We start from the raw sequence: 25,144 nt of genomic DNA on the forward strand, positions 1-25,144 counted from the left end.
AGGATATCAATTACTGCAGATAAAAGGAGCATCCACATTGGTATGTATAATTCTAAGTCATTACTTATTTACTTGCATGGTCATGAAAGGGCAGTCACATTCTAATTATGAGACAAGAAAACAATACCTGCATAAGGGTGCTTGTAGGTCACATAAGGGTTATAGGCCTTCCAACTGCATTTCCATGAACCTAGGATAAAAGAAATAATGGCAATTCATTTTCAGTTAAAAGGAAAACATAGAGTTGAGGAACACACGGGGATTTCACCAGTGATTAATAACACAACACAGGGATTTTACCAGTTGAATATATGCGATAAACTACATGCATCGTTGGTGGCGTGGAGACCGGTGATGCTAATGATCGTGGAGTACTTGGATTCATGAAACAATGCGCCCGAGGGTCGGAATCTAGACGGTAGATGGAAACGGATGCGTTTGGATGACGCGGACGAAACACGCAGGGATGCGATCGTTTCAGCAGTGACGGTAGACAGTTTAGCCACATGCAAAACGAAAAATACGATTAGTATATGATTAATTAAGTTTTAATATATTTTTTTATGAATAAATTTGTTGGATTTTTTTAACAACTTCTTTATAGAAAGTTTTCGCACGAAATATATTGTTTAGCAGTTTGAAAAGCGTGCTAACAGAAAACTGAGGAGAATATAATCCTATAAACTGAAAAGAGCGCACTGCGGATGACGTCAGCGATGGACGAACGTGTGGATGACATCAGCAACGCACGGACAAACAAAATTTTGGTTGGAATCGTATTTTGACGAACGGAATTTTGACGGGCGAACAAAATTTTGGTTGGGAGTAGATTTTATTTTTTTATAGGTAAAGATAAAGATATATACGTTAATGAAAGTACAAATAAATACTTAAACTCTGTAAAATTGGGAGTATGCCCATTTACAAAGACAGAAACACCCACATATGTTCATGAAATGGGATGGAGCTTGGCTGCTCCATAAATTGCTATTCGAGCCTGCAGCAATATGGGAAATATGTAGTAGCCCCCTAGAAGCACCAATGGAAAGTGGACATTGGATCGGAAAATGGACATCTTATATTCCTCCACGTCACAATGAGTAAAAATTTTACTTACTAATGAGTAAACCTACGAGGAAAATTTTTACTAGTGATGACATGGACGAATCTCAGAGCTTTTCCCTACATATATTTTGCACCATATATTTTCCCCCAACAACATTATCAGTCGTACTTTACTGCTAGTAAACCCTACATAAAAATGAATGCACATGTACTCTATGGAAACCAAATAAGCAACAACAAAAGTGTCCATCAGGGACTTTTATTTTGACGCCTAAATCAACCTTATCAAATTTTGGAGTGCAAATTTTGGCATTGTTAATATTTGGTAAGGTTGAGAGGTGAAGTATATTACCATTGCAAAGTTTCTGTGAGAGGAAGATTCTAAAATTATCATGGTAATGGAGGCAAGTTTTAGCAATGTTTAGATTATTATCTTGCTAAATTTTAGTAAAGGCAAGACTTGGTAGGGTTAATTTTGGTAATGAAGTAAAGAACCTCTCGGTGTTTGGGCTATGTCCAGCTGTGGCGCTGCACCTGAAGACAAAGGCGGAGGCACTGCGTCCAGCAGCTACACCCGACGGTGGAGGTGCTATGTCTAGTGCTGACCACACAATTGACGGCGGAGAGGGAAGCGCCACGTCCAACGAAAGCAGGTACACCCAACGGTGAAGGTGTTATGTCTAGTGCTGACCACACAATTGACGGCAGAGGGAGAAGCGCCACGTCCAACGAAAGCAACAACAGTGCCACGCCCAGCCAGGGTTTTTAATTTCGAAATTGGTTTTTTTTTGCCGGTGGGGGACGAAATTACCAAAATTGCAGAAATTTCGAAATTTTTTGGCCAAAATTATTTGAAATTTTGACTGATTTTAGATTAATTTGAATAAAATTTGACCAAATTCGAAAAAAAATTGCAAAAAACGAAAATTTCGGGCAAGATATGAGCTTGCCGGTGAGAGACGACATTTTAGAAATTTCAAACCCTGGCCCAGCTACACCCGACGGTGGAGGTGTTATGTCTAGTGACGACCACACAATCGACGGTGGAGGGGGAAGCGCCGATAGCAGACGTGGAGCCGCGATATCCAATATCGACGGTGCGGGGAGCCTGCGTGGCTTGTAGGGGCATCAAATGGTGAACAAGATCAAAGCAGCTCAAACGGTGGTTGGCTTGGATATGTACTACTGTGCGATTTGAAAAGATTGAACTACATATGTGGGATGCATCGATGCGTATCAGGAAGTATTCGGATTTTTTTTTACTAGAAAAGAAAAATGTATGTGTGTTGCAACGGGTGAATGTTATTTTAATCTTATTATTATTATACAGTTTAGTTAGGGTGAAATTCACTGTGCGAATTACCTTGGATATTTTTTTTAAGATAATCATGAGCTGCAGGTAGGAGTCTGATTTTCATCTCAAGTTAGTATGCAAGTTTTTTTTTAAAAAAAAAGATTTCTTATACGACTCCTTTCATATTTCCAAGTCTATTTTTCATCTTCAAGTTAGTATGCAAGTGTTTTTTAAAAAAAAAGATTTCTTATACGACTCCTTTTGTATTTCCAAAAGCAAACGGACTTAAAATCCAACTCAAACACGGATATGTATTTCTAAAAGCGAGCGAACCTAAAATCGACTCAAACATGAATGGCGTACCAAAATACCAACGAAAACATCTTCAATTTTTATAATAGTAGAGATTTGAAAATCACGAAAATCATGTATACGGGACACGTATTTTGTGTATCCGTATCCAATACCGACACGTGAGATTTTCGCCGTGTCCAAAGTAACACACGATGTTAGTAAATCTATGCAAAAAATGGAGATAACAAAATGTTATAAAGTGGGGCGGGGGAAGTAAAAAAAAACTTTCTTTAGCATCTCTTTAAAAACTTTTGTAAATTAACCTTTTTAAGTTTGTAATATTCAATTCATTCGTGACCTCTAATAAATACTCCATCCGTCTATAAATATTTATTTGACACCGTTGACTTTTTTAAACAGGTTTGACCATTCGTCTTATTCAAAAACTTTTGTGAAATATGTAAAATTATACTCCCTCCGTACTCATAAAGGAAGTCGTTTAGGACAGCGGCACGGTCTCCAAATCACAACTTTGACTTCTTATTTCTATAAAAATATTTATTAAAAAATAATATATGTATACTTTTATGAAAGTATTTTTCAAGATAAATCTATTCATATAATTTTTACATTTTTAAACTCAACAACTTGATAGTTATTCATGATTTATATTCCCAAGATTTGACTTAAACATTGTCCTTAACAACTTCCTTTACGAGTACGGAGAGAGTATGTATACATAAAAATATATTTAACCATGAACCAAATAATAAAAAAATTACTAATTACTTAAATTTTTTGAATAAGACGAACAGCTATATGTTTAAAAAAATCAACGGCGTCAAATTAGAACGAACCTAGTCATGTTCATCGGGGGGGGGGGGGAGGCATACGTTCTAAAGAAATATGCAAATAACATATGTTCCATGAAATAAATTATATTTTCCGCTCAGTTTCTTTGCAGTATATATTTGTTTACTACTGTAAAATATTCTAGTTCAACATCTCAAAATTACACGTCTAAAGTCCCAGTGACCACCGACCAAACACCAGCACCAATGCAAGTCACATGCTTACTTCTCAGTTTGAACCAAACTGGAAAAATCAATAATACGTTCGCTCATGCATTACAAAAGGCAAGCAAACTACTGGCAACTTGAGAAATGTAAACAAATCAGCTCATCAGCCTGTCTGGCATTCCAATTCAGATAACACGAGCTTTGTACAGGCAAATGTAAGCCATGTGCCAGTCGCCTGTTTAGAGAAGCAACAGCTTAGAGTTGTTCATGAATCATAACATGTTCAAGCTAATGTTTAGTTATGTATATTACTCACCTCCACCAGATAACTTTAAAATCTCTTCCTCCTTGCGTATGCTAGGGTTGTCATCATCAAATTCAATCCATTTCCCTAAAAAGCTCATAATCATCAGTGAGATCGTAAATAAACAGTTGACTCCAATAATTAACTGCATGAGTAGCTGGCCCTACCGTCATCTTGCTTAACCCAGCCAACATAATGGCCTGAGTCTGCACTTCTCCCTTTGTGCGTCAAAACAGCAATTAAATCATAGATGCCAGTCAAATGTTTCTTTGGCACAGAAGAATCGGCTGCAGTAAACACACAACACAGCTAAGCATAAAGCTAACCAGATTGAAAGTATTGAAGTATGGGTCGCAGCATGCTACTTGAATAGATACACTAGAACCCTAACATAATAAGAGGCAGAAAAACCCCACCATTTGACAAACAAAGAGTACAAGTATCTGAGCTATTTCTCTAAATAAGAACAGAAGCCAACTACTTGCCTTTGTCAATATCCATGCTGGATGATTCCCCAGCATTGCTTGATGAACCCTGAAATGAAGTGCAACTCCGTAAGGATCCGTTCAAGTACAAAAGGCATTTTGGAGTGGTTAACATGTGTGCTCAACAAAAGAATGATAAGCGCATGTCTCAACAACTCTAAACTGATGAATCAACCATATATTCCTAAAGACCATTACCTCATTTTCTTTTGAGCTGCTGGCCTTTCCTTGTGCTTTTAATCCAAACTTAGCATTTTCTGCATCTCTCAGCATCTTCACATGCAAATTAAATGTGGTGATCATCAATGGCACAACAGAGCTCAAACATGGAAATGAAAAGAGTAGTAGTACTACCTGTCGGGGAGCTTGGAGTTTTTGTTTCAGTTCATCTGAGCAAAAGTCATAAACATCCAGTTCCAGCGGGTAATCAACTTTCTGGAAGTAAAAGAAGAAAGAATATTACAACTTGTTTTCAAACGAAAGAGGTAGAACAAAACTCTGAGCGGACAGTATCAAGAAGAATCAATCAAGCTTTCCTCACAAGATCATGCAATGATATTATAGGAAGGCATTTGTGGTTATGAAAGGAAAAAAAACAAAGAAATCAGAGAACTTTTAGAAAACCATACTATGTAAAATTATTCCATAATTACACCTCCAAGCAGCAATTTCAGAGAACCACGATTTTCTTTTTGCAAGAAATACTTTTTAAGTATTGCCTCCTTGACAGATCACAACCACTTGTAAATCTCACAAGCCTATCCAATAAGGAAAAGGAAACAGGGTACGTTTCTGAGAGTGATGAGTGGGCCCAAGAGGCCTGGCTCATTGGATGAGATGCAAGCAAAAAAAGGTCTATATTTCTCAAAAGTTACTGTAAAGAAGTGTAGTTCTTGCTTAAAAGTGTTGTTCTATAGTTTTACCAAAGGGAGTATGTTTTTTACTCGAGAAATAAACATACCCGTAAAATCTTTGCCTTCTGGTTTGATTCCCTTTTCCAAAAGAAACGAACAAACTGCACAGTCAAGTACCTGAACACAGAATTGGCATACTTATAATTTCTGAATAAAATAAGAGATAATATAATCAAGAAAATATTTAGGTTCTTGCCTAGGCAACTCATTTATTCTTGACTCTCTTGTATAAAGAGCAGTGCGACCCAGTGAAGGTGAAGCCTTCTCAAGTTCTGACTTCAAACCCTGCAGGAAAGAATACAAGAATAATTACATGGGCCTTCTCATACAAATTCTGAGGTTTTATGCAAGCATAGTATAAAAATAATGTACACATAAAAAACTATCCTGTCAGAATCAGCAATGAGCTACTCGATATAAAATAGAAATTATGAGTTTAATAATGGTAACATAACTTACATGCTTAAGTCCTTCATGAAGGTGGTTTACATCATGAGATATATGACACTTCAAAGAATAAACTGATTCTCTCTCTAAACTCTCTTCACCACTTTCTGCACAATGGACCCTGCAAATAGAAGCCAACATTAATAAATAGAAGCACACTGGAGCATTGTCATCGTGCTTATGAACAAATAGTTTTTTTTAATTCAATACAGGTAACTAGTTCTGCTGCCTCGGGAATAAAATGTCAAATGAGTGTCCTCATCTGACATGACATCAGAAGACGGCACAAAAATTGTGCATAAAAAAGATGGAAAAAACCATCAGGTCTACTTGTGGTGGATATGCTAAAAGTTTTAAGCAGGGATCCAAGCTCTATATTACTAGTACCATTTTGGAAATGCACCGACAAACTAGCACAATCAGCAAAGATCCATAAACAGAAGAAACCACAACAGAATTGTTAACTCATAGTGAACTGTATGATACAGTACAGTACCTTTGTACAACAGAAAAGAACACACCCCCCCAATTAAAACAGATGAGTGTGTGTGTGTGTGTGTGTGTGTGTGTGAGAGAGAGAGAGAGAGAGAGAACCTGCTCACGAGATCAATCCCAAAAAGTTCCTTCATTTGACCAGCAGGAGGTTCACTACCAAAAAAGACAAAATGGTAAGCGGAGCAGCCAAACACTACTGTGTACTCAGAGAGAGAGGGAGGAAAAAGGGAAGGGGGGGGGGAGGGGGGAGCATCCCCAGGAAAACAAACATCACTCCACAATTGCATATGAGCTGTTAGGTGAATAACTGCAATAAATTACCTTGTTTCTGATGTAAGAGTTTGAGAAAGTGTATACACCAATTGGGTCCAGCATTCTTCTGCATCCTGCAATTTGTTCAAGTGAACAATATTTAATCATACAGATAAACAGTAGAAAAACTTAAAATTTAATCATAGGTGAACCAAACAAACCTGTTGCATATAAACATTATTTTGTTGTTGCGCAAACTGGGGATACTTTTTACGCAGCGTCTGCTCAAGTGTAGATCAAACAAAAAGTTAGTACAAAAAATCCAAGCATTATAAATTATAGTTTTTCCCAAAACATTTAAACCTTGTAGACAAACTCATCTAGATATCCTCGATCTATATGCTACAATGTGGCAAAACATAAAACCAAAACAGTAAAGAAACTGGCATTCAGAGCCACCAAAAACAGCTTGACATGGAAGTCCATTGGGAATTGGAAGAATGGCAGTTGTTTTTCTAATCAAACCAAAAATGTTAAAACAATGTCAAACTTCATTGGGGTCCACATAGAACTGTCAAGCCCTGAATTATAAATTTTGAATTTTTTTTTAACTTAAGTAGATTGCTATCTCAAAATAGATATTTCATGCCAAAATTTCATTGTGTTCATGTGGCCCCACCAGAAAAAAAAAAGGCTACAATCACCTTTCTACCAAAGGGATGTCACGAAATTCAGTTCAAGTAATTTCATATAAACATGTCATTCCTTGTAAATACTCAAATAATTACAACTCAAGTTCCACTCGAGCATACACATAGGAAAACAGTATCAAATTTTGTATTAGAAATACATATAGTTGTTATGATGGACTTTTCATTTCATACAGCAGTTCATGGTTTCCAACTTTAATAGAAAACTACAAGCATCATTTTCTATAATGATATGCCAGCAAAAATGTAGTGTCATGAAACTCCTTTGCATCAGAAATCTTCTTTTACATCAGAAATCTACTGATATCATTTTCATGTAGTTAATCTACTCTAGATACTTAGAACATATAATAGAAGTATTGTTCTATTTTTTTGACCTGACCCATGCAACAACAGCCTACATATAAAAAAGAATATTTCTTATCTAATTTGTGAAGATGTCATAAATAGAACAGTAACATAAAAGGAGCTCTGGAGCTCTCCTAATCACAGAAACGAATTGAAGATTCTCTAGCTTTAGATGTAATGGCCAAATGGGGTAAGCTGAATGCTGACCTGTAAGAAGAGTAGAGGTGCAACAGGCCGAACACTTTGATCAAGCTCTCCGAAAGTATTACGAGTTGCAACAGTCAAATTATGGGAGGCTTGGTCAACACCATTACCCCTCACATTATCTGAATAACTGCACAAGTAAAACATATGAGTTAGCCAAGAAGAAATTCCTTTCTTCAAAACTTACTTCAAAGCAATTTTCAGTGGAACCTCAATAAAGCTGACTTCAGCTCTGGAACAGAATGCAGGCACTGCAAAGTGGAATTCATGTAACATGTATTCCCCAAGTTATAAAGACCAGCACTGTGTCCCTGAAATTCCAAAGAGAAATCTCACTTGCAGCACAGATTAAGAACACCAAAATAAGACCAACATGCTTATGCCAAATATAATAGCGCTCTTAAGCAATTTGAATTTTTTGACATTGCGAATTTATTACAACATAAGATATCTATAACAACAATATCACTTTAGCTTATCCGCAATCACAATTTCCACTCTAGATACCATGATTATATTGATTCTTGATTAATTTAAGCATATAAGATACATTAAGCAGGTTGTTTCAGGAATTATGCATGACGAGCTGTCGAATGGCAATGGAAAGACAATAGCATATGTTCTTAACACATCTATGTTAACAGATAACACTGCAAGTGTACTGGGTATTTGTTGTCTCCAGTCATTTATCTTGGTTTGCAGACAAAAGTGTTATGGTTCATACGGACATATGATATTAGACAAATTTATTGAGTTGTTATTCTGAGAGGCCATGCGCCCATGCAAGGTTGCCACTCCTAATAAATTTCAGAACAGATTAACCAAATACCCATGCATTGCAACAATCGAGAGCAAGTATATTATAAATTCTGAACTCAAAAGAAACTATATACTCCCACCGTCCCAATATAAGTGCAGCCACAGTTCAAATTTGAACTACACAGCTGCAGTTATTTTGGGACGGAGGGAGTACTTTCCAATTGTACATCAATCCCCAAATGACATAATTATACAGAGAAGATTCAACTAATAAAAATATGTATGCATATATCTATGCAACTAATAAAGACATGTATGCATATAGTTATGCATGGAAGATCCCATAGTAGTAGACTAGTAGTGGGTTGGCGAACTCGCCGCCACCATAACTACTAGCTTCTTTTATTATAGTAGAGATAAGCATAAATTGAGAGGTCAAACGCACCAGTGCAACCACTTGCTCTTCTTCTGGTAGATCCTCTACAAATACTGGTCCTTTCTCTGGAGCTTTCACAATCTCATCAGCTGTACCTATCATCATCAATTTTTGACCCTGCAGAGTGCATTTCCAATCCTTAACATTATATACATGTAGTTGAATACTTGAATGTATTAAGGGTCTGGTAGAATAAAAATGTGAATGGAAGACAGGTTGATAATCTCACATCTTTCACTCCCAAAGTAGACCAATCTGCATCATCCTGCATTACAAATACAGAAAATTGACCACGTTGTTACAAAGAAAGATTAAATATAGAAGTACATGAAAATCAGTTGTGTCCATAAGCACGTGAGCATGTATTACCTTCAATATTCCACCCTTCACCATAATTTTTTGCCTTTCAGGTGGTACACCAGTCAGAGTGTATAGCTGGGTCTTAAAGACAACAGGCGGCTGGCTGGTGTCTATCTCTATGCCTGGGAAGGTCTCCTTCTGCCATTTCACGCTTACTGGAAAGCATTCCAAAAGCAGCAATCATGGTAAGAAATTGAGTACGAAGGAAGGGTGAAGAAACAACACATAAACTGCTTTGACTAGTGGAACAAATACATGAGATTATTGTGTAGCCATGGAGGAAGCAAACCACCCTAGCACCCTACACCTTGCATGTTCTAAACAGTATGGATCAAATCATGCAGCACAAAAGAAAAATCCCCATTTGACTTAAAACACTCAACCCAATAATATTATCTTTATAGATAAAACCAAATCTTCGTATCAAAGTTTTGATATTGGCAGGGCATTCATTATCTATAGCTCGATAAAGTTAAATGGAACTAACAGAACTAGTTCATTTTTATGGTTCATACTAGCATCAACCCATGCATTGCGACATATCTCAAAAGAAAAAGAATATGTGTTCTGAGTTTAAACAATTATATTCTACAAATTTCTAATAAAAAACTCACATGCAATTATATCATCAGCTGATGGTACATATAAACGCAAGCAAACAATACAATAAAATACAACGCACAAGTGAATACAGAAATTCGTCGATAAAAGATATAGGCATAGGGCACACTGACACCACCACTAACTCCTATTTTTGAGGGGAGATTCCATGTTAAGAGAACATCTGAACATACAAATTATAAAGTAATTCAATACCCAACTAGGAGCAAGCGAGCAAATAGAGGGCCCATTAGGTAGAGCTCCAACTCCTAAATTTAACTTCAGGAGTTGAGTCTGGAGTGGAGTTGTGGAGCAGCCTAAACCCAGCTCCACCTCTCTAGTTCATTTTGTAAGAGCGTTCTAGCCAGCACCACTCCATTTTATGTAAAACTGAAACTGTTTGGATGGGCTCCAGCTCCAGCCTCCAGGAGAGGTGGAGCTGGAGCCGTGCCAAACAGACCCAGAGATTGCCAAAGGAAATGAAACATGCAGAAGCTACTGAAAGTATAATTCTCAACATATGATAGGGTAGACGTACTCCACACCAAGGTGCAATGTGAAAATATCACGCTGAAAAAGCTGACTAAATTCACACTTAGACATGATGTAACATACAATTCATTCGTATTTCAGCACTTCACGAGCTCACTGCAATAGGCAAAGACCTAAATTCATGGTTTGGAACTTCTTGACAACATAGCACAGAGGCCTGACTGGTTTGTGTGGAGGTTAGACAAAAAAAGAAAAATAATCCATGCAATCAAGATGCAACACAATAACACAACCGAGTACTTAACAGACTGTTAAAAAAGACGCGCTAGCATCCACTGACTATCAAGTCTACAACTAAACATAGCCCTAGACCAGATGCAAACATCCAGAAATAATTTCTTAAACAGCACCGTGCCATGGTGTGCGCGCGCGCATACACACACATCTCCTGTGCAATGTTTCACAGTAACACGCAACCGGCGCTCGAATTCATCGAGCACGTAGCACTGCTACATGCATCTGCAAGCAGCCCCGCTGCACCCGCAGGTGCGAATGCGTCAAGTGAACCGAGAACGCGAGTCCGAATCTGCTAGGGCAGAGAACTAAGCCCTACATTCACAGACGAGAAGCCCTCGCCAATCCTCCACCCGCACAGGAAACCCAGCTAACCCCCACCAACCCCTCCGGCGCCAATCCCCTTCCATCCTATTCCTCCCCACCGGGAGGCAGATGCAGATCGAACCAAAAATCCCCCAAACCCCCAAGCCACAGAGAGAAAGTAGAGTGGGACTCCGCCGCCGCACAGGAACGCGAACGGCGATTCAGAAGCGAGTCCCCGCCGCGGCGATCAGATCGCCGCCAATACGAGAGAGGGAAGCGAGGGAGGAGGGGGAGGGAGCTCACCGGTCGGCATGGCTGCGAATCGGCGGCGCGGCGGCGGAGGAGGCGGCGGAGACCGAGTTTACTTGGAGGAAGAGAAAGGAACCGGACGGCGACGGAGGTAGAGAGGAGAGGCGAAGCGAAATAGTACTACGAGGGCGACGATTTTTTTTTTATTTTTTTAATTTTTAATTAATTTTAGTAGACGCACTCAATCGGGCCGGGCTCTGGGATTGGCCGCTGTAGTGTTTGTCCGACCCGAGTTCTTTCCAACTTCCAAGGGCCAAATTTTAGGTATTTTTGGGCCCTTGCCTTTTAAATTTTATTTTATGGAAAATGCACGCATAAACCACAACCGATCAGGGTCTCAGTCCTCTTAGCGCTTAGGTGAAGTCATCGTGACGTGGTGATCGACACATGGACTCATATGCGATGGCCGCACATGTTAGTAACCATGTCACGATATGTTACATCAGAGGAACCGCTTTCAACCACTACATATGTGTACATCCGTGGATACATCAATTTAACACATGCTCAAACGTAACCAAATTCATGATTTCACTAAATTTCTACTGAGAATTTTACCTTGCCTCCATAAGAAAAAGGTAATAAGGCGGAAATTGGTCCAACTTGACTTTGATGTTCGCTTGGTGATGATTAGTGTTAAAAGAGAGACAGCTCTTGGAATCCCTCAAAGAATACGTAAAATATGTGGATCTAAATATTGTTATACAGGTATTTACCACTTCAGTAAAAGAGAAGTTCCGGTCTCCTTTCCCTCTTTACCATTTTTTTGTGATTTTTCACCCGATCTATGTGTGTGCTTGGTTGAGTTAGTTAGCAACCTTGTTTTCTACTCATATGTTCTATTTGTTACCTCTTAGTTCTGGATTTTGAGTTTGATGTTTTGTATCACATATTGATGTGTTTTTTGTTTGTGTTGACCATAGCATCTAAGTTGAGACCAGAACTTTCAAGTTCAAATTTGAAATTCCAGATTTAGACCGGAAATTCCAGCTAGAACTAATTCGCAGTAGAGTTGAATTTTAGGAAATACATGTTCACCCCCATTTAGTAGGGATAATTTCATCTATATAATAAAGATTTACATTGGTACCAAATAACACACAATTTTTTCCACCGCCACTCAATTTACTAAATTACATTGGTACATTAGCATTTCTTAAAACAATACCACAAACTTTAACAGACAATATTCAATCCATTACCTAAGTATGGCAAGATAACTAAGATACTATGTAATTGTGGCCGAGATTGGACGGGTTCTCCATCGTTACCGGTGGAAAGTGAGGGGTGCAGGACCTTCACTGTAGGGGATAGACTTGCCATATAGGAAGACATGAGCATGCTCAGGGAGATGAACTTAGGAAGCAGAGAAGTAATTGGTGCCATGGTGGCATCCTGCATATTGCCTCCTATACATTGGTCCTAGCCTCATCTTTGGATGCGATGACACATTAGAGGAGCATAAAAGCATATTCATGTGACCCGAATAGTGGGTGTGGCTGCCTTTTCAGAAGCAAAGAGCCAACGACGTAGAAGCGAAGCAGAGAAGCGAGGGCGGGAGCACATCTCAATGATGAGGAGGGAGACCGACCCATTGCACCTATTGCGGTCGAACTGTCAAAGAGAGGAGAAGATGTAGACGCATGGACAATTTTGTCCATTAACAAACTCTGTTGGTTCCTAGTTAAGTTTGGCCCTGTTCGTTTCTTCAACAAGAAGTGGATAAAATTTTGGATTCTCGTGGCACGCTTTTCAAACTGCTAAACGGTGTATTTCGTGTGAAAACTTTTTATATGAAAGTTGCTCTAAAATATCAGATTAATCCATTTTTCAAGTTTGTAATAATTAAAACTCAATTAATCATACATTATTACCACCTCGTTTTGTGTGAAAACACTTAATCTTTATCTTCATCTTCAGGAGATTCAAACACCACCTTTGTGGTGTTTTGGGGGTGAAAAAAAATCTTATGGTATTATTTGGTACCAATAAAATCTTTGTGGTATAGAAAGAATGTTCTCCATGTCATAACATCAACATCCTTTCAGGGCAGAGATGGCTATGCTAGCACAGTTGTTAAGGAAAAGAGGTGCAAAGTGAAACAAAATAAGTAGGGGGTCCGAAGGTGATTGAAAATAAATACTAAAGGAGGCCCAAACTAAAACTCACTATTGAAAATGAACTCAATCCTTTTATTTTAGAACGAAGGAGCATTAATCTTCATTTCATTGCTACATACGAGTACTTGAAAGGGGAGTTTGGACCATTCGCTCACCCCTCTCATGGTGCGCAAAGTTTATTTCCCCGGGGTAGAAGGATAATATGTTAAAAAAAGGTGGACCCACATAAAAATTGCTAAAAGATTTAAACATGACAACCTGAACTCCATCCTTCCTTGGGTCCAATTGCAACGTAATGACGCTTTGCTAATTAGAGTAAATTTAGCAAAACTACATTTACTTTGACCAAACTATTACAAAGCTATAAATTTAAGACAGTGTATCACGAAACTATAAATTTAGCACTAATTGTATCACGGAATTACATATTTAAGGTGGAGGCTAAAGACTAAGTAATGAGGTTATCACAAAATTACATAGTTTAGAGTTTAGATCCATAATACTGCCTTTATACTCAAGTTATAAGCACGTAGTTTTGTGATAAAATTGATCCTAAATCTATAGTTTTTTTTATCGGATGTCTCCGAAGAGACAAATCTATAGTTTTATGACACTGCACTAAATCAATAGTTTTACGATAGTTTAATAAAAGTATTTGCATTTCATTTTACTGTTGTGAATTTCAGTTGACCAAAGATGGAACATTCAATAAAACAAACTGAAACAAAATTACCAAAGCATCGAAACACAATTAGAAATAAATGCAGTATATGTCATTAAGGCAAAGGTAGCTTAACATTCTTAGTTAGAACCTCTTAGTTTCTATGAAATGGAGCTATCCTTCTAGCACAAAACCTTCTCATGTCAGTTCCTACTTCGACTTTAAGCCAGTGTTCTCCTATTTGTGAAGGAGTGAACACCCATTAAATGAACTTATATTGAAAGTAGTCCTAGTGCTTTACTTGGGATGGTGTCCATGCCCAACAAGTAAATAGCATGCTCATCTAGGATTAATGATGATGTGGCACCCTATTAGATGTGAAGATAAGAGGAAACTAGGTTCTATATAATATCCAAGACAAGATGAGATAAATGTGGTATTATTAAATTAGTTAGCTCGAAGAGAAGGTAGGGAGATGAGCTGTTTGAATTAATAGCGTCTGAGCTGAGAGAGTTAAGCCAGTATTAGTTTTTAGGTGATGTGGAGGACATAGACACAACAATTTTTCTATTTGACCATTTTAATGTACTCTTGAGTCAGTTCTCAAGATTGTTGATGTATGGATCATTTAGTCTCTTCTTTCCATTGGGTAAATCTCATAGGCATGTCCCAACATGTAGACTCAATGTTGTTGGAAGATTTTATAGATATTTACTGATATTCTTAGCACATATGGACCCATGTAAGAAGCAATCAATAAATTGAAGTTGCTTTTAATATCCTCAAGCTTACCATTGACAACTGTTAGTCCTTTTACATTGCATTGCACTATTTCAAAATAGAATACATACAACTATGCACACAGTGGCAGAGCTTAGTAGAGAGCAAGCTAGATCTTGCCCCAAAGTCATATACGGTTAGAAGTGGTTACTACTCTTTCCTAATCATTAAGCTTATGTGGATCGTTTGTTAGTACTGGATGGTTTTGACCAATAGGTTTCGACTCCAAGTGAACCTGTAAATTGTTAATATTTAATACACTCCACTCTAGCTAACCTTTTATATGATATGTTATGTTCTTCCTAAAAATAGTTCTCTTGATCATACTTTTCTTTAAACTGCAATATATTTTCTCTAGTGTTAAAAACATACTTTAAAACTCTTCTATTTGAGTTCTAAAAGAAGTATTCTATTTGTTAATTATATATATTTGTGTCATGATTTGATTAATTTTTATGCATTCAGAAAAACAGCCTTGCATATATTTTTTTTGAAATGAATACTACCAGGCTTTTGCCCAATAGTGTAGTTTTATAGATAGAAGAAAGTTATTTACAAAAAGGAAAACAAAAAATTACAAGAGGATCAAACCCCCAAAGCAATCAGAAACGTTATCCAGTCAGAAACCTGTTGCCGAAGTTCACCATTCATTCTGCACATATGCAAAAGAATATCATTCCTAAAAGCATACCACCAGCTATCAAAAGTAGGATTGACGTTCTGAAAAATCTTTGCATTGCGTTGTTTCCAGATATGCCAGCAAGCTATGAAACAAATCTCCAAGAAACCCTTCCCTCTAAACCTCAGTCTGGCCAAGACAAGCATCTGAAAAAACTCCAAAGATGTATTCCATGAAATTCCAATTTTCCTTCAACACCTTTTACTAAAGGGGCACTGAAAAAACAGATGAAATAGAGTTTCTCTGTGCTGAAGTGAACACAAAACACAGGTTAAGTCAGCATTTAGTGGGGCACAATTTTTCCTGTCTAACATGTCTCTTGTGTTTAGCCTGTCACTAAAGAGCAGCCAGATGAATACTTTAATATTCATGACACACTTTAATCAATAGCCTTGCATATTGATCCTACAAAGCATGAGTTTGTCACTTACATATACTATATATTAACCTGGCCTTGTGCTCTCAGACACAATATTTTCTATATTTAAAGCACAATTATCTAAAAGTTTTAGTTGGCCACTTCTTCATTTGGGATATCAGCACACACTACATGTTTGACTAGATTGAGGGTTTGTTTGATGCTACAAGTATCCTAGTCATAATGTTTATCATGGCTATGTAAAGTTTGCAATACTATTTTAACACCTAAAGTATTTTTCATAGCGGTTTTGTTAAAATGACAATTCATTGGATATTCTGCTGACGCTGCATACATGTTAGACACATACTCCCTCCGCCCTAAAATAATTCAACCTAGGATAGGATGTGACATATTCTATACCAACGAATCTGGACAAATGTTTTTCTAGTATATATCACATCCTATTATAGGTTTAATTATTCTGGGATGGAGGGAGTACATCGAAATCTTACCTTATATTTTTTTTGTCTTTATTCCATGTTCTCCCCATCAACAACCATAAACATGATGCTAACATATCACCATAGTAGAGTACTCCATATAATTAGAACCAAGGATCAGTGGAGTGATGATGCCATTTTCTTAGTCAGCAAAAACGCTCGTGTTAACTTTGGCATTGGTAAAATCACACATAAAACTATTATAATGGTTTATATCCGTAGTACTATACTAACTTTGAGAGGTTAAAAATCATGTCAAAATTTGAGTATACTTTTACATAAAACGGAAAAAGACTACGTCGATATTTTACCGTCAAAATAACAAGTAAAAAAAATCATAAAATTGGCTAAATTAGTATAGGAAGGGTCCCATCCTACTCATCGGTGACAAAGAGGAAAATCACATCGGTCACCATCATCAAAGATTCATCACCCATTGCACGTGTTCCCTATGGGCGTCGGAATCAGAAAGTAGACAACATCACCACAAGTCCACAACATACTCAGGTTGGCCATCCGAGCCCAACTCTACCCAGGCCCATCTCAGCCCAGCCCAGCCCGCAATCATCATAAATGGGAAGCGCATCCATTTCCGATCCGCACCATCCCTTCTTCCCATCCAGGCTGCTCCGGTCGCGTCGCCCCGCTCCAACTCTCCAAGCGGAAACACACCGAAACCACCTCCAATTTCGTTCCATTCCCCACCACCACCATCGCCAAAACCCTAGCTTCCCCCAACCCCCCCGCCGTGGGATGGGATGCCGTCCCCCCACCGCCTGAGCGCCGCCGCCGCCGCCTGGATGTCCGCATGGACGGCTACCGGGCCCTGATCGCCGCCGGGGCCACCGCCGTCTGCTGCCTCGTCTGCGCCGTCTGGGCCTTCTCCTCCTCCTCCTCCTCCTCCGCCTCCAAGAAGCATCAGCGTCAGCGTCAGCAGCGTCCGCTGTCCCCGGGGTGCTGCGGCTGCGCCCGCTGCGGGTGCCGCGCCGCGGCCGTCAACGGCGAGATGGCCGTGGGCGGGGAGCAGAAGAAGGCGCCGGGGCCGTCGCCCGCCGCCGCCGCCGCCGCCGCGGCCGCGGGGGCGTCCATGATGGAGCAGCTCGTGCCGGAGATCACCACCCACGCGCTCAGCTACCTCGACTACACCAGCCTCTGCCGCCTCTCCATGACCAACTCCGCGATGCGCCGCGCCGCCAACGACGACGGCGCCTGGAAGGCGCTCTACCACAAGGTGCGCCTTCTGCTCTGCAGTGCCTCTTCTTTTTGTCCGCGTCTCTTTAACATTTCGTTGGTCGATCGATCGATGTGCCCTTGGATTGGGAATGCCATGCTTTCTTTCCGCTCAAGAGGACCATCAGCAGCGTTAGGTCATTTATGTTTAGATTCTGTGCCCGCACGGAACCATCTGCGTTACATTGCGATAACTGCCCTATAATGCTCGTTCAAAGATAATGTACTTAGCTGATTAAAAAACTTCTTGTTTTATGACTGAATTACATGGGCATACCGATATGATTAATAAATAACATGCATCATAAGCCTTTGTGCCATGCTCAAACGACATAGGTGTTGGGTCATTTCTGAATTAATCAAGCAAATCTAGACAATTTATTTCCCTAAATGGGTGGCAATGCAACTCCGGTTGCCATATGATATGACAGAAAGGCATATAAACTGTTTTTCTTTCCAAATTTTCCTGCCTGTTTTGCAGTCCAGCCACACGGTTGACCTATGCAATGCACAAAAGTTACTCTTTTTAAATACCGCAGAATATGTTTCATCTTATAATGTGCCAGGCTTCCAGCTTATAAGATGATAAGCTGGAATGGTCCTTGGATTTGCAAACTTTATATAACAATTTTATAGTAATATAATCTATAAAGTTACAGAATTTATATTCCCCTTGTTTCTCGCTTCAACTATGTCAATTTATAAATACGGATAACAGCTTTTGTGGTTTTTATATATTAAAAGGACCTTTTACATTTTGTGAATTGGTTTCACAATATAAATTGACTCTTCATTTCCTTGTAGGATTTTACAGTGGAGCAGCACAACATAACACCACCAAACGGATGGAAGGCATATTATGCAGCTACAAAAGCCATCATGAACGTGAATACTGAGTTCTATAATATCATCAGGGAAGGGTCCTTGCCAGCAATGAGTCACTTCTGGCTTAACGCAGACTATGTCAAATGCATTCATGCTACCGGAGAGCTTTTCACAGGGTATGTGATTAATCTTTAATGTGATTGAGCTAGATCTGTAGCATCTCTCTTCTGAGGAATGTATCTTCTGCTTGTTGCCCATATTGTTTTGGACCAATTCACATGTTTTACAATATGGTGTTAACTTTTTTTGCTGAAAATTTTGAAATGATCGATACACAGAAATATGAAAAGTTAATTCAATTGCTGTTTTAAGAGATAAAAATATGTCTTGCATGTTTGGAACAATATTTTTTTTAAAAAAATCAGGACTTAAATTAGTTATACAGATGCAGGTAAAATATTTTTAATAAGCTATCACATGATTATTTTGTTTCTGTGCGATTTCATATCCTAGAAATACTTTCTAAAAGCAAAATAAAGAGAGTAAAATATCGCATGACCATGTTATATTGATTGCTATTTTGTACTCCCTCAGTCCCATAATATAAGGGATTTTGAGTTTTTGCTTGCACTGTTTGACCACTCATCTTATTCAAAAAATTTTGGAATTATTTTTTTTGTGACTTACTTTATTATCCAAAGTACTTTAAGCATAACTTTTTGTTTTTTGTATTTGCACAAAATTTTTGAATAAGACGAGTGGTCAAACAGTGCAAGCAAAAACTCAAAATCCCTTATATTATGGGACGGAGGGAGTATAAAATATCAAGAGTATAAAAATATCTAAACACATTTTGCATATTTATGAAGCTTGTCACTTTACTCACATACAACATTCATTTCTTTGCATCGTCACTATCCTGTTGTTGTGTTGCCTCATTTGTGTATGCTTTCAATATGTAGCAAATTGTATTGACAACTACAATTGGAAACAAGATCTAATATGGCGGACAACTTATTCCAGATTTCCTTCACTCTGTTTTTATTATCTTCCTGGCAGAAACTTTTCATTTATTCACATCTTCCTTTTAATATCTGTTAAGAATTCAACCTTTTCAGCCTAGTTATTTAAGCTGACAGGCCTATTGAATGTTAACAAGAAATGTGTGTGATTTTCATCTGTAGAAGGATTCTTTTTTGTCATGAATGCATGTGTGTTCACATGTTGTCACTGTTCCCCTGCTTATTTTTGGCATGCGATTTTTGAACGTCGCATACAAGTAAATGTTAGTTAGGAAGAATATTCAAAGCAATTATTTTCTTCTATATTTTTTAAAAAGTTGTTGGTCTTTTACTCATGCTTTTACCAGCATGGAGAACCTTTATTTACCATATTGTATTGGGCTGTTCATGACCATTCATCGGTTACTGTAGAACAGGACCATTGACCACTTTATTGTCAGAGTATAGAAGTAAATCCATTTTTTGACTTTGATTTAGTGTTATCACCAGAAGGACATCTTCTGTTACGTGCTTTTCTGTTGTTGCTCAACAGCTTAAGTTTCTGGAGGCATCCCCAGTCTTTTCTGTTGTTGTTTAATGCAATTTCTTTTCTTTAGTCTTCTTTTTGCCCATCTTTTGGGATGAACATGTCATTTGCACAGGTTTTCTTTCCGACCGTCCTGTAAATTTCTGAAGTTGGTCATATCTAACTAGTCTGTTTTTGACAGATACAACGCAGTGATGGACAGCTGGGGCCTGTTATTCAACTGGGGCCAGGATGGAGGGCAGGGCATTGCTTTCCAGCTACGGGATGTCCGAGCTCGTGTTCTCGGTGAGGTGGCATGGGTTAACATGAAGGCGCATGTTGATGTTGACCCTGGGCATTTCCATGTTACCAACGTATATGAGTTCCGTAATGGCAGGTGGTATATGGTTCATCACCATAGCTCGCTCATGGCTGACCCTGCTCCACATAATCTGTTTGCTTGAAGTTGAGCACAGAATCATTTGCAGCTAAACTTCATGACACATTTTTATGTTGCATGCTTCTTTTGCGGTTTAGACTGGTGATAGATTATGAACATATTTGGGGAGAGCTTTATTTCGCAGTTTTCTCCGTTTATTCCTTTATCCTGAATCTCCTGGCTGTTGATATCCCTTCAGTTTTTGTATAAATGTGTCCTAGGAGTGAACTAAATTGGTTAATGAAAAATTATGGTGCTCCATGCGGCTGTGACTGACATATCTGGGCAATCCTGAATGTTTGTGTTACCGCTGTTTAACCGCTTGTTCTGTACTTGCTGTTACACTTGCAAATTTATCATTTCGAGCATCTTGATTTGAAGTTTTAACTTTAGTTTTTGGGAAGGATTTGAAGTAAAACATTATGAGACGCCAGCAGGTGATGCCTAAAATTCTGTGGAGAAGCAATAATTTCTGTTGTAGCAGGTCAGTTTGTGTGCGGTTATTTTCACTTCAGAAAGTTGGGCCAGACTGTTGATACCTATAAGCTGCAAGTATATTTCGGTTTCATGGAGTTAGAATAATTCATCAAGCCTGTGAAAGAAGAGCCTTTCCGTGGAAAGTGCCAACATTTGATGATACTCTTATGGGCGGTTGCCCCCGCGCGCGAGGAACAGGAGTTATCAGCGACGTGTAAAACAAAAGGATAGCCAAAAATAATTCAAAAAAATAAGAAAAACGGTGGGGCTAAGGGAGTTATTGATTAATGATACCAAGACAAATTCCGTTCAAGACATTCTCATGTGTAAAAGTGAAGTACTCGCCTCTGGAGAGACTATGGCTGTTTATTCTGTCAAAAGATTTTACAACAGGAGAAACAGAAAGAGGTCTCAAAGTATTATACATGGCTGGCCGTCCAGAAGCAAATAACGTGTGTATAAATATTACAACAACAAAGGGGCTAATCCTCTGCAGACTGAAGTCATCATCATCGCACATGATTAAAAAAAATACAATGGGACGCATCATCTCTTAGCCCGCGAGATGGGAAACCCCCTCAGAAATTGTACTAATCGTTCCAAATTCATCAGCACACACCGTTAATTACTTACTACTTGTATTTATGTATTTATGTATGTATATCTCACAACGGATACACGTCGAATCTTTATTACTTGTGTCCTTCACCGGCAGTCCCCTGATATTCTTCAGCAAGCAGCAGCAGGGAAGCAGTAGCCTCAGGCGTCATCCTTGTCTGCAAAGATGTCAAGAAGGGAGAGCGCCTGCAACAACACACGGCAACGAAAATCTCAGCTTGCTGGCATCATTCATACTTCATGGTGTCTCATGATCTCACTGTATGTTAATTTGCAGTGAATTCTTCAAGGAATTGTTGTCTTTTGCTGTGTGTTTGGATGAACAAAAGTTACCTCGGCGACGCTGAGCTCCAGCCTGAACTTGGGGCCGTCGTAGTGGTGGAGGATCGGCCGGAAGGCGTCCTCCTCCAGCGGGTCATAGATCTTCCTCGTCGCAACCTTCACCTGATGGCATCAAACAAGAAAAGGAAACAGATTAAGGACATAGGGTCATCCATCCAAATCAAGTTTATGAGGTTGGTAACCAGCTTCAGATAGGTAGGTTTGATGATTCAGTCTAAACTAAAGTTCCCAAGGATGGTCGGATCCTTGTGAGATCACTCTCCACTTTCACTTTGGGTTTAGCCTTTGGTGTGAATTGATTGCGACAGTGGTGGAAATTTGCATCCATCCCATGATCCATCGCACTATGAGACGACACGGAAGCAACCAACCGAGAAGGCTTTTAGTGTTTGTGATTACTCTGTTGTCTGATGTGGTCGTGTTGTCGGTCTCTTACTGTCCATCCAACCTTTCTTAGGTGCGGTGGTTAGGCAGTCGCTAGCGATCTTTGCCGACGATCTAGACCGGCATTTATTTGTTTATTTATTTTATTATTGATTAACCATTTCTACTTTGCAAGGACCAATTCTTCTTCCCCCCATCAAACCTTGCAACTGATGCATATCACGTCCCCATCTTCATAACTCATATTGATTGATTCTAGACTATGGTGGTAGCACAACTTAATTAAATCTAGTAGAACTAATTCCTAAATACACTTAATTACATATTAAAACATGTGGAAGTGCAGAAATTTGAGCGAAAACAATCTGATTCATGGGAAGTTGAAGATCAATGGTACCTGTGCAGGGAAGCGCGACTCGCCGGGGCACTTCTTGTCCTCCCACGCCGTCGGATCGATGTTTGTTCCGCCAAAGCTCGCAGCCTGAATGAAAAAGAAATAAGTATGTAATTAGGCAATAATTCACAAAATAATAAACTCGTAATTAGCGAGTAGTAAAAATTATCAGAGTTGCTAGAAATATGGCGCCATATACTACAGTCGATTTTTTTTCAGCCACTTACATAGTAGTTACACCTCATTTACACCCCACTTACATATGTAATTAGTATGTAATTTTCGAATTTACATATATAATTTTAGTACTTACATATGTAATTTTAAGACTTACATTGTAAATACACTAAAAATCACATATGTACTTTAGGAAATTAGAATGTAAATACATGTCGACTATTTTTTAGTGAAAAATATGGCGTCATAGATATAGCTACACCCAAAATTATTACCTCGAAGATGCCGTGGAGCTGGTGGGTGGAGTAGTTGTAGAGGAAGAGGGGCAGCCCTGGCCTGATCGCCCTCACTGAATCCCTGTATCTCGATGGAAGCCCTGCATCAAGCACGATTTGTTCATGAGAAACTTAATTTTATGGGACATAATTTCTTGGTTCAAGAATAATTAGGGTTCAAGTACCAATTCTTGGATGGTTTTATCATCGAATTTATAGGTTGGTTATGCTTACCGAAGAGCTGCCTCTTGAGGTTTTCCTCCATGGTGTCGTTGTTGCAGACGAAGATGTAGCCGCCGATGGCCTCGTCCCGGGGGAGCGCCTCCGACGCCGGCAGCGTCTTGAACCTCTTGTCCGACGCCTGCGCGCCGCTGTCGCTGTTCTTGGCGTGCTTCTTCTTCCCGCCGGCGCCGTCGCCGCCCTTCTTGCCGTAGTACCCGCCACCGCCGTTACTATTGTTGTTGTTGTTGTTGCTCGCCGGCCTCCCGACCGACTTGTTGAAGTAGCTCTTCACGTCGCCGCCGTTGCCGCCGTAGTTGCCGCCGCCGTTGCTGCTGTTGTTGTAACCCCCCATCTTGTTGAACCCGAAGGCGTTGACGTTGTTGTTGTTGATCTTGGCGGCGCCGCCGTAGGACTTGTTGTTGTTGTTGTTGTCGACGGGGAGGTTGACGCTGTTGTAGCGGTCGGCCTTGGTGGCGCCGAAGGCGAGCTTGCCGGAGCCGATGAGGCCCGGGCCATCCAGGTTTCCGGCGACGCCGTTGATGTTGGCGATGGCGTTCTTGGCGGGGGAGGGGGAGGAGAAGTGGTGGTACTCGCCGTCGAAGGCCGGCTCGTTGCGGCGGTCGGAGGGGGAGGACCAGATGGAGTCGCCGAGGGAGAGGCCGGAGAAGCTCGCCGTCTGCAGCCGCAGCTGGTCGCTGAACTGGTAGAACTCGCGGTCGTATCCCTCCATGGCCGCTGCTGCTTTTTTTCTCTTGTTTTCTCGTGTGCTCGTGCTGCTTGGCTAGGGGGCGCGGAATGGGAAAGGAGACGGGGCGGGAGGCGAGTGGTTTTATCGGGGCAGGAGGAGACTGTGCGACGCGGCTCGGCTCGGTTGGTTGGTTGGTGAGTGGTGGTGGTCTCGGGTGGATACGAGTTTTGGTCGTAATTTCGACCGGGACAAGGGCGAAATCACCGTGCGCAAAGCAAAGCGCGACGAGGGAAGCTTCGGCGAAGGTGGCGAAAACGCGTCCGTGCTGCTGCTGATTGTTCACTTCAGTTCAACGGCGTCTTCTTCTGGAAGATGGGATAGGATTACTTACACTAGTCTAGTCTAATGAGAGATTGTGTTAGTGAATACAAGTGACGTGTTCATTGTTGGGCCGCTTTGGAACACGACCGATCAGCAAGAGCCAGCCAGCTGTGATGCATCGAGTCGTGGACGTCACTGCCGTACAGATAACGAAAGGATGCGGGGTACGAGTGGAGAGTACACTATGCTTGGTGTTACCGTCTGAAAAGAAAAGGCTAGGTAGCTGAAACTAATCTCCTTTTTTTCGAGCTAAAGAAAAAGATACAGAATAAAATCATGCTCCTTTCTTTTTTACATGGATGTGACGGGGTTGGCAATTTTTTCCCCGGCATATCGAATGTTTGAACACATGTACATATTATTAAATATTGAAAAAAAAAAACTAACTACACAGTTTGCGTGTAAATTGCGAGACGAATTTTTTAAGCCTAATTGCGCCATGATCTGACAATATAGTGCTACAGTAAACATTTACTAACGATGGATTAATTAGGCTTAATAAATCCGTCTCGCAGTTTACCTATTATGTAATTTGTTTTGTTATTAGTCTATGTTTAATACTTTAAATACTTGCCCGTATATCTGATGTGACCCAATAAATTTTTTTACCGGTGGAACTAAACGCAGCCGTAACTCTCAAGCTCCTACACCCGAGCTAAGCTTGCACACATGTACTA

The 25,144-nt window shown here is 39.7% G+C and overlaps 3 protein-coding genes across 3 annotated transcripts; 1 reads left to right on the forward strand and 2 right to left on the reverse strand.

Annotated features, from left to right (window-relative positions):
• Positions 1–3,573: 3,573 nt before the first annotated feature.
• On the reverse strand, positions 3,574–11,474 carry LOC4326194 (ubiquitin carboxyl-terminal hydrolase 6). Its single transcript, XM_015766868.3, has 18 exons — positions 11,382–11,474; positions 9,396–9,541; positions 9,256–9,291; positions 9,036–9,143; positions 8,042–8,142; positions 7,835–7,961; positions 6,791–6,850; positions 6,639–6,703; positions 6,417–6,470; positions 5,835–5,943; positions 5,572–5,660; positions 5,423–5,492; positions 4,816–4,896; positions 4,660–4,734; positions 4,462–4,510; positions 4,144–4,263; positions 3,989–4,063; positions 3,574–3,907 (listed from the first exon to the last, which is right to left on the reverse strand). The coding sequence occupies exons 1-18, from the start codon at positions 11,389–11,391 to the stop codon at positions 3,858–3,860; spliced, it is 1,425 nt and encodes a 474-aa protein (XP_015622354.1). The 5' UTR covers positions 11,392–11,474; the 3' UTR covers positions 3,574–3,857.
• Positions 11,475–17,087: 5,613 nt separating this feature from the next.
• Positions 17,088–20,787, forward strand: LOC4326195 (F-box protein SKIP8). The gene is made up of 3 exons (XM_015758907.3): positions 17,088–17,719; positions 18,523–18,719; positions 20,273–20,787. The coding sequence occupies exons 1-3, from the start codon at positions 17,297–17,299 to the stop codon at positions 20,532–20,534; spliced, it is 882 nt and encodes a 293-aa protein (XP_015614393.1). The 5' UTR covers positions 17,088–17,296; the 3' UTR covers positions 20,535–20,787.
• Positions 20,788–21,311: 524 nt separating this feature from the next.
• Positions 21,312–24,195, reverse strand: LOC4326196 (B2 protein). Its single transcript, XM_015758895.3, has 5 exons — positions 23,411–24,195; positions 23,177–23,277; positions 22,728–22,811; positions 21,938–22,048; positions 21,312–21,790 (listed from the first exon to the last, which is right to left on the reverse strand). Exons 1-5 carry the CDS (start codon positions 24,126–24,128, stop codon positions 21,746–21,748), a joined length of 1,059 nt encoding a protein of 352 aa, XP_015614381.1. The 5' UTR covers positions 24,129–24,195; the 3' UTR covers positions 21,312–21,745.
• Positions 24,196–25,144: the final 949 nt, after the last annotated feature.

Source organism: Oryza sativa, chromosome 1 (assembly GCF_034140825.1).
Source record: "Oryza sativa Japonica Group chromosome 1, ASM3414082v1".
Classification (NCBI taxonomy): domain Eukaryota; kingdom Viridiplantae; phylum Streptophyta; class Magnoliopsida; order Poales; family Poaceae; genus Oryza; species Oryza sativa.